Source organism: Capra hircus, chromosome 15 (assembly GCF_001704415.2).
Source record: "Capra hircus breed San Clemente chromosome 15, ASM170441v1, whole genome shotgun sequence".
In the NCBI taxonomy this organism is placed as follows: Eukaryota; Metazoa; Chordata; class Mammalia; order Artiodactyla; family Bovidae; genus Capra; species Capra hircus.
The window spans coordinates 3,453,657-3,464,278 of NC_030822.1; the positions used below are offsets into that span (position 1 = coordinate 3,453,657).

At 37.7% G+C, this 10,622-nt stretch overlaps 1 protein-coding gene across 1 annotated transcript; it reads left to right on the plus strand.

Annotated features, from left to right (window-relative positions):
- Positions 646-1,605, plus strand: LOC102180784 (olfactory receptor 1038). Its single transcript, XM_005690253.2, has one exon. The coding sequence runs from the start codon at positions 646-648 to the stop codon at positions 1,603-1,605; it is 960 nt and encodes a 319-aa protein (XP_005690310.2).

The window sequence follows — 10,622 nt, forward strand, 5'->3', positions numbered from 1 at the left end:
TTTAAAAGGCCATTAGCTTTGCAAATATCTCCTGGAATGGCAAGCCTTGGGGAGAGGATGTGTTCATTTCTTCCCTTCTATAGCCATCCACAAGTGGACAGGGTCCTGAACAAATGCACTTTGATTTAACATTCAGGCAGAGGAGCAGGGTTTTCCGAAGTAGACCAATATGTATGAACAGTATTCTTTCAGTGAACAAGTGCAACAGGAAACAAAGGTTAAAGAAACAAAATATATCCAACACGGAGTAAGTTATTCCCTGTAACATATACATGGGCACCAAAACCTTGGTGACACCAAAAACACTGGAATATTACTATTAGTTGTCTCAAGTGCTTTCTTTCAGATACTATTTAATTTTTCATCAGCATCTTCCCATACTCTCTACATCATAAAGCAAAGAGCACCACTTCTTCGTAAAGCAAAGTAAGGCTTAAGAAGACTACTCTGAGAGTAATAGATTCCTTTCCCTGGAGCAAGAATGGCATGTCATTGGAGAGCGGCAGCTACCTTTTGCCCACAAGGTGGTGTGACTCAAGGATAGAAGATGCTAATGATCACCTTCCCCAACACTGGCAAAGGCTGTAGAAGGTGTCATTTTTATTCTTCAACTCACAACAAACTCTTCAAAATCCATCAGATTAAATGGCTAAAGTGAATCTTACTTTTGTCACTGAATTCATTCTCAAGGGAATTACAGACCAGCCAGAGCTTCAGGTCCTCTGCTTCGTGGTGTTGTTGGTCATTTACCTGGTCACGGTGCTGGGCAACCTGGGCTTGATAACCTTGATCAGAAGTGATGCTCAACTCCACACACCTATGTACTATTTCCTCAGTCACTTGGCCTTTGTTGATCTTTGCTACTCCTCTGCTATCACACCAAAGATGATGGTGAACTTTGTTGTGGAGCACAACACTATTGCTTTCTATGCTTGTGCAACACAACTGGGCTGTTTTCTCACCTTCATGATCACAGAGTGTTTCCTCTTAGCTTCCATGGCCTATGATCGCTATGTGGCCATCTGTAGTCCCCTGCATTATTCCACACTGATGTCAAAGAGAGTCTGCATTCAACTAGTGGCAGTTCCATATATATACAGCTTTCTGGTCGCCCTGTTCCATACCATCATCACCTTCCGTCTAACTTACTGTGGCCCCAATGTTATTAACCATTTCTACTGTGATGACCTCCCTCTCTTGGCTCTGTCATGCTCAGACACACGCATGAAGGAAATTCTGATCTTTGCCTTCGCTGGTTTTGATATGATCTGTTCGTCTTCCATTGTCCTCACCTCCTACCTCTTCATCATCACCGCCATCCTAAGGATCCGCTCTGCCCAGGGGCGACTCAAGGCCATTTCTACCTGTGGCTCCCACATGGTGGCTGTTACTATTTTTTATGGCACGCTGATCTTTATGTACCTGCAACCCAAGTCAAACCACTCCCTGGACACAGACAAAATGGCATCTGTGTTTTACACTGTGGTGATCCCCATGTTGAACCCACTCATCTATAGTCTAAGAAATAAAGAGGTGAAAGATGCCTCCAAGAAAGTCTTGGGAAAAGGTTGTGAAATTTTAAAGACATTAAAATTAAGAAAATAAAAACATTGCATTAAATGCAAGAAGAAAAATAAGTCAGTCTTTGCCTTTTTGACATTGTTTATAATTTCTTTACTAGTAAAGTGAAAATGTGATTATTAATTCAACAGACCCTGGTAATTACTACAAGGACCCAGGTCAATTCTGGAAAGTCAGTTTGATTCTGAGTCTGGCTCAGGACATAGTAGCATTTAAAGACCATGAAATCATCTTCAAAAGCAAACAGAAATACACTCCCAAACACATATACATGTATCCCAAACAAAGATAGCAGCATCTTTTTCTTGGAACTCAGAACTCTAGAACCAAGACTGCATCAGTTTGAATTCTATCTTCTTTTGTTAGCTGTGAAATTTGGGACAATTGACCTGAACTCTGCATGACTCTCTTTCCAACTTTACAAAATAATGGGAACCGAATGGTTGATTGGTTTTGAAGGTTAAACAGGTTAATGTTTATGAAAGGCTCAGAACTGTATCCTGTTATAGTAAGTGCTATGCCTGCTAAGTCACTTTCAACTCTTCGTGACTCCATGGACTTCAGCCTGTCAGGCTCCTCTGTTCATGGGATTTATTGGGCAAGAATACTGGAGTGGATTGCCATGCCCTCCAGGGGATCTTCCTGACCCAGAAATCAAGTCTGCATCTCATATGTCTCCTGGAGGCAGATTCTTTACCATTAGCGCCACCTGGGAAGCCCATAATTTCTATGTGTTGTTATATCAATACTTTCAAGTGTAACTAAAAATTAATCAGTTAAGTTTTCAAAAGTTTATCAGTCTTAAATAAGAAAGACAAAGCTTAGTTAGATTTCTACTACCTTCCTGGATTTTAATCACCTAGTTCCATTTAATCCTATATATCAAATCTACTGGAGTATAAGGTTTCACATCTAGGTCTCAATAATTTATAAATTGTCTAAGGTCACATAACTAATAATAGGAATATTCTAAGTTCTAATTCAAGTCTATTTGAAGTTTGTTTCCTTAACACTTTGGATGTTAAGAGTAAAGGGTATTATAGATCGCACTCTTAGTCTCTCAGTCGTGTCCAATTCTTTGTAACACTTTGGACTGTACGCTACCAGGCTTCTCAGTCCATTGGATTCTCCAGGGAAGAATTCTGGAGTGGGCTGCCACTTCCTACTCCAGGGGATCTTTCCAACTCAGGGCTTGAATTTGCCTCTCCTGTGTCTCCTGCACTGCAGGCAGAATCTTTACCACTAGAATCATCTGGGAAGCTCTAGTTATAGATCATCCTGTTATTGTTATTTAGTTTGCTAAGTTTCATTAGATTCTTTGTGTCCCCATGGACTGTAGCCTACCAGTTTCCTCTGTCCATGGGATTTCCCAGGCAAGAATACTGGAGTGGGTTACCACTCCTTTCTCCCAGGGTTCTTCCTGAACCAGGGATCGAACTCAGGTCCCCAGCATTGGCAGGCAGATTCACTGAGCCAGCTGGGAAACCTAGTTATAGGTTATCTATGCTTAGAGGTGTCATTATCAGGTTTTTAAATATAATTGGAAAACATGGTTTATAAGAAAATATATTTTAAAAATAAATAAATTCTCTTATGTTCAAATAGAAATAATCTTAGACCACAATGTCATTTATTCAATCACCCTTATAGGATCACGTCATGAAATTTAAAAATTAGTGATTCTAAGTTCTTTTATTATTTTGACAGTTCATAAAAATTGATTAAATTACTGATTTAATATTATCGTTTTACCATTTTGGAAGGTGATTTTGGTGGTTACGGTCATTATATAAAATACAGTTTGAAGTCTGTAATGTTGCTTTTTAGTTGCTAAGTCAAATCTGACTTTTTTGTGACCCTATAGATTCTAGCCCACCAGGCTCCTCTGTTCATAGCACGTTCCAGGTTAGAGTACTGGAGTGGGTTGCCCTTTCCTTTTCCAAGGGATCTTCCCAATCAGAGATCAAACCTGAGTCTCCTGCATTGACAGCTGAATTCTTCACCCCTGAGCCAATAGGGAAGCTTTGAGATATATTGTACAAGGGAATTATTTCTTTCCTCTTCTGCACTTAATTTGTAAGAAACCCATGTATGTTGCCTTGAAGTGTGTTTAGAATCTTGTAAGTTGAATGAATCCTCAGAGTTTTAAATCAGGTTTGACAGAGAACATGGCACTTCTAGTCACTGCACTATGCCTCATGAGTACATATTTATATGATGGATATTCACACATATTCTCACATATCCCATACAAAATACAGAGAAACAGCATAGGAAGCTTCTCTTTCACAGGTAAAGAAATTCAAACTTAAAGAATCTTAGTGCCTCACTTGAGGAACTCTGCTCTTCTGGAGTTTCACTTTACCTTTTTGCTTCCAAAGATTATTTACAGTAGCAATGTTGAAACACTAATTGGAGTTTTCATGTCTACAGAATTTTAATCCCTTACTTTTAGCAGTCATTTCTTAAAGTAATCTTGACTTTCCTCAGGGAAATTCAAAAAGAAATTCACTTATAATCAACAGTTATGTTATTCAGCTTCTTTCTAAACAGACACATACAATTCTGTGCGGCCTTTAAAACTGTACTGTGAAACATCATTCCCTCAGCTAAAATATCAAAATCCATATTCTTAGGCAGTCTTAGGAGCAGCACTTCCCCAGGTCTATCCCAGGCTGCACTCACTCTAGCTGGAGTCAACCTGCCAAAGTCACCAGTTGCAAGCAGTGAACACAAGAGATGCACCCACACAAAGATACTCTTTCAAGACAAGGAGAGGTCGGTGCTTTGCCTAACTCATAGGAACAGAAATCAAAAGTCAAGCATAATGCGGAGACAAAGGAGTGAGTTCCAAACAAAAAAGCAAAATAAAACCCCAGAACAAACCCTAATGAAATGGTCTTTAGATAAGTGTTTATCTGATAAAGAGTTCAAAGAAATGATCAAAAGAGGTTCACCAAACTCAGAAAATGAATGGAGAGATTCAGTGAGAAACAGCAACAGAGACGGGAAATATAAGAAAGAACCAACACAACTGAATACAACAGCTGAAATTTTAAAAGATATATGTATATATACATAAACGAGAGGAGATCAATGCTAGAGAAAAATGATTTGGAAGATAGAATAGTGAAAATCACCCAATAAGAACAGCAACAAGAAGACAAAATTTATAAAAATGAGGAGAGTTTAAGGGACCTCTGTGTCAATATCAAGTGTAATAATATTCACACTAAAGGGATCCCTGAAAGAGAAGAGAGAGAGATAGGGGCAGAAAATATATTTGAAGAAATAATGGTATACAGGTATTTTTTTTTTTCATAGCTCCAGATACATTTCTAAGGAGCAATCATGTTTAAAAACAACTGGACTATATGGTGATCTCTTACTTTTACCTTTCACTTTTTCTATTTCGTAATCAATGCTCCCATTTCATTTAGTTTATGTTTTCCAGTTTCTCCATCTTTTTTTTTTTGGATATTCTTTCTTAAACCTTTATCAAAAGTAATAGAAAATATTTTGCATATACTTATATAAATAATATATATATGTATTTTAGAAAAATTATGAATTTTTGCCTAACTAAAAATTTGTGACATTTGATTCTACTTGTTTGACTTACTCTGAATAGAATGTTAAATTTCTAATTAAAAAATAGACATGCAATAAAGGCTTACAATGTAACAGGGGACTGTACTCAATGTCTTGTAGTGCCCTGTAATGGGAATAATTTCAAAAATAATACAGTTGTATATAAATTTTAAAAAAGGCAGAAAATTACTCTAACCTGAGGAAGAAAACAGACCCTTTCATACAGAAAGCAAGCTCCTCTCAATTCTTTTGTTTCTTTTTTTAAAAATTTTTAAAATATAATTTATTTATTTTAATTGGAGGCTAATTACTTTACAATATTGTATTGGTTTTGTCATACATCAACTTTTCACTTTCTTGAGTGACAATTGAATTATTTTAAAAAGGACAACACACTTTCTTTACAACTTATTTTTACATGATATACATAAACAAAGACCATCACTCACTTATGCAGTTGTTTACTAGCAACAAAGAAAAAGAAGAAAAATACCTGATATTTACTGAGTGTTTCCTATTGCTTAGCCTACTTTTGAATTTTATCAACTAATTTAATCCTCTTACCAATGCTAAGAAATAAGTAATATGCATTTAAGTTTAGCAATGTGAAAATCAGGATTTACAAAACAAAGAAAGTGAGCTTTAACCCATTTTACCTTTTTGAAAATGATAAGTAGAAAACATATGAAGTTAAATTTTCTTGAAGTATGATTTATTAACTTAACAAAATAAATTGTTGTAAAACTACTAGATTATGAAGAATATGTTTAGAATGTAAATATTCTGATGAGTTTAATTTTTTGTTGCTTATGTATAAGTACCTCATATTCCCTCAATTATATTTTTTATTTACATATTAGTCCAAAGAAGCCCATGTTTTAATATAGTTTGACTGTTTCATAGTAACATTACAGTGTTATCTATGAAGAAAAACCATTGGTAATTATATATTTATAGACTGTTTTTTTTTTTTCCCTCAGACCTTCTTCTTGTCACTTAATTTGTTTTTTAGATAATTAAATTAAAGCATAGGATGTTGATATTTTATTATATAAGTAATAATCCAGGCTGAGGACCATTAGAGTTCATTTCTCCTGAATATCTCAACTTACATGAAAAACTTGTGCCTCCGAGCTGTTAAAACCCTTTCCTTATATTCTAAGCCAAAGCAGTTATGTAATAGCAAAGGGACCAAGTGACGCCAAAGTGTGGAAGTGAAATGTGGATACACTTTTAGAAACTATTAAGACTCTAGCTTTTGAGAGATGATTCAATATTCTCAGAAATTTCTGAAGTTAACATCACTGGAAGGCAAAGAAATGATAAAGGAGAAGAGCTTTTGCCCCAAGTGTGGTGACTTTTCTCTTCATTTTCTTTTCCAGAGTGTGAGCCTCATGAAACATTTATTCATTGTGCCAGATTCAGGCTCATCTATCTTTCAAATTATTTTTCTAATTAAACAAATAATTTAAATTTAGTTTGTAAGTGAATTTGGATCAATGTTCAAAACTAGTTCAGTTCAGCCGCTCAGTCCTGTCCAATTCTTTGTGACCCCATGGACTGCAGCACACCAGGCTTCCCTGTCCATCACCAGCTCCTGGAGCTTACTCAAACTCATGGCCTTCATGTCGGTGGTGTCATCCAACCATCTCATCCTCTCTCATCCGCTTCTCCTCCTGCCCTCAAACTTTCCTGGCATTAGGGTCTTTTCCAATGAGTCATCTCTTTGCATTGGGTGGACAAAATATTGGAGCTTCAGCCTCAGCATCAGTCCTTCCAATGAATATTCAGGACTGATATTTCTTTTTGGATTGACTGGTTTGATTTCCCTGTAGTCTGAGGGACTCTTGAGAGTCTTCTCTGACTCCATAGTTAAAAATGTTTAAAATAGTCACTAAAAATCTGTTTTACCAAAATTAAACTAATTTTTTTTCTAGTTATTAGCTACATGCTTATTAAAGAACTACAAAAACTGTTTTGGACTTTTTTATTTTTTAAATAGTCATCTCAGTAGAGTGTTATAAAAATTAGCTGATACCATCCATTTAAAGAGTTTCATCCAGCACCAGACACGCAGAAGAAGATTCGACTGAGTTTATCTCTGTTTTTACTTTGAAAGGAGTGGAACTAAATAAATTAATATTTTATTAATGCAATCCTTGCTAAATGTAAAAAATAACTTAAATTTTGTTTCAAGAAAATATCTGCTTATTTTAATAGCAGGAATGGAAGAACCAAAAAAATTCAGTTTCAAATATGTTCACAAACACAAGAAAAACTAAATTTAAAATGGCCATTCAAAAATAAACTTAAAATGGCCAACTAGGTAAGTGAGTGAGTGAGTGAGTGAATGATATTTGCTCAGTCCTGTCCAACTCTTTGAGACCTGCCAGACTCCTCTGTCCATGGAATTCTCCAAGTAAGCATATTTGAGTGGGTTGTCATTGCTACCCAACTGTAATTTTGATTTGCATTTCAATAACAGTTAGTGATATCGAGCATCTTTTCATGTATTCTTTTACTATCTATCTGTCTTCTTTGGAGAAATGTCTATCCATCTTCAAAATATCTACAGACAATGCATGCTAGAGAGAGCATAGGGAAAAAAGAACCCTCCTATACTGTTGGTGGGGATGTAAATCAGTATAACCACTACGGAGAACAGTATGGAAGTTCCTTAAAATAAAACTACAGCTGCTGTCTGTGTCCTTACTTGCTCATTCATGCCCGATTCTTTGCAACCTATGGACTATCACCCACCAGGCTCCTCTGTCCATGGGGATTCTTCAGGCAAGGATACTGGAGTGGGTTGCCGTGCCCTCCTTTGAATGATCTTCCCCATCCAGGGCTTGAAATAAGGTCTCCTGGGCAACTTTACCAGCTGAGTTACTGGGGAAGCCCACCTGGACGTATATCTGAAGAAAACCATAATTTGCAAGAATGCACGCACCCCAGTGTGCTTTGCAGCACAATTTGCAATAGCTTGGACATGGAAGCAACTCAAATGTCCATCAACAGAGGAAGGGATAAGAAAGATGTGGTACATAGGTACAATGGAATCTCCAGTCCAGTTCAGTTCAGTTCAGTCGCTCAGTCGTGTCCGGCTCTTTGTGACCCCATGAAGCGCAGCACACCAGGCCTCCCTGTCCATCACCAACTCCTGGAGTTCACCCAAACCCATGTCCATCGAGTTACTGATGCCATCCAGTCATCTCATCCTCTGTCGTTCCCTTCTCCTCCTGTCCCCAATCCCTCCCAGCATCTGGGTCTTTTCCAATGAGTCAACTCTTCGCATGAGGTGGCCAAAGTATTGGAGTTTCAGCTTCAGCATCAGTCCTTCCAATGAACACCCAGGACTGATCTTCTTTAGGATGGACTGGTTGGATCTCATTGCAGTCCAAGGGACTCTCAAGAGTCTTCTCTAATACCACAGTTCAAAAACATCAATTCTTCAGCACTCAGCTTTCTTCACAGTCCAACTCTCACACCCATACATGACCACTGGAAAAAACATAGCTTTGACTAGACAGACCTTTGTTGGCAAAGCAATATCTCTGCTTTTGAATATGCTATCTAGGTTAGTCATAACTTTTCTACCAAGGAGTAAGCGTCTTTTAATTTCATAGCTGCAATCACCATCTGCAGTGATTTTGGAGCCCCAAAAAATAAAGTCTGACACTGTTTCCACTGTTTTGCCATCTATTTCCCATGAAGTGATGGAACCAGATGAATGGACTCTTACTCAACCATAAAAAAGAATGAAACAATACTAATAACAGGAACAAGGATGGACCTAGAGACTGTCAAAGTGAGTGAAGTAAGTCAGAAAAGGACAAATATATAATATCCTTTATATGTGGAATCTACAAAAATGGTAGATGAATTGTTTGCAAAACAGAAATAGAATTGCACATATAGAAAGGAAACTTATGATTGCTAAGGGAGGAAAGACAGATGGGTGAATTTGGAGACTGGGATTGACATATATACACTGCTCTGTATGAAACAGATAACTGATGAGAACCCACTGTACAGTACAGGGATCTCTATTCAGTGCTCTGTGGTGACCTAAATGGGAAGTGAATCTAAAAGCCAGTGGATATGTGTATATGTGTAACTAATTCACTTCGCTGTGTAGCAGGAAACTAATGCAATGTTGTAAAGCAACTACACCCCAACAAAATTAATAAAAGCAATTGTGATGAAATTTAGGGGCAGTGGGAGGTAGGACGGGCTTCCCAGTTTGTGCTGGTGGTAACAACCTGCCTGCCAATGCAGAAGCCAGGGCCCCTCTTCCTTCCCTGGATCGGGAAGATGCCCTGGAGGAGGGCACGGCACCCCACTGCAGTATTCTTGCCTGGAGAATCCCATGGGCAGAGGAGCCTGGTGGGCTACAGTCCATGGCGTCACAAGGACATGACTGAAGGGACAGCATGCGCACATGTGTGGGAAGTAGAATGGCCTTGGAATAGCTCAGTGGTGTGGATGCTGCACAGCATCTCAATGGTGTGGGCAATGCACTTTCAGAGAATAATTATGCCAAATGTTCAACATGAAGCTGTTTCACTTCTGAAATACAAAATTTTCCTATCTTAAAGGATTCATATTGCTGATTCCATTTATATCAAACTGTAGGAAATAAGCAGTCAGACATGACTGAAGCAAGCTAGCATGCAGCATGTGTGTAAGAATAGCAAAGCAATCGTAATGGCAGGAACCAGGTGGTGGCTGCCCAGGGTCAGCGGAGGAGGAACCCTGGGGGATGGGATGAACTTGTTCAGCATTTTCATGTGGTGATGTTCCAAAACTTATCAAATTGAGCACTTTAACTATGTACAGCTTAAAAAGTCATTTATATCAATTTGAAACTAAAATGAAAAGGAATGAAATTGTTTTAATGATGACAATACAATAACTTGTTAGCTTTTATATTTTCATTTTGTTGATTTTAAAATAAAGAATATCACGTTGCCAACTCTTTCTAAAAAGGCTATGCATGCAATAACAATGCTGAAAGTAATGATACTAATTAGGTGTAATAGCTAACACTCATGAAGTGCTTGGCATGTACTATGAACTATGTAAGCCTTTTATAGTCATAATCTTATTTAATCTTTACAATCAGTCCAGGACAAAAGAAAAGTATTACTATTGTAGATGAAGAAACCAAGAAAAAGAGATGTGAAATATAATAATTTACCCAAGATAACAGCTATTACTTAGAAAACTAAAATCGTTGGCCAAACTGTGTGAAGGAAGAGTCCATGTTCCTAATCACAATTGGTACAGAACAAGCAAGGAGTTATATGGCAGGAAAGAGCTCTAGTGAACTAAACTGACACAGTGTCAGGATCGGTGTCACCAAGGGCTCAATGTCAAGGTGGCTCTGCTGGTGCTACTCTTTGAGCTGAATGCAAGAAGAGGAGTGTAGGAACATTATTCAGCGTGTT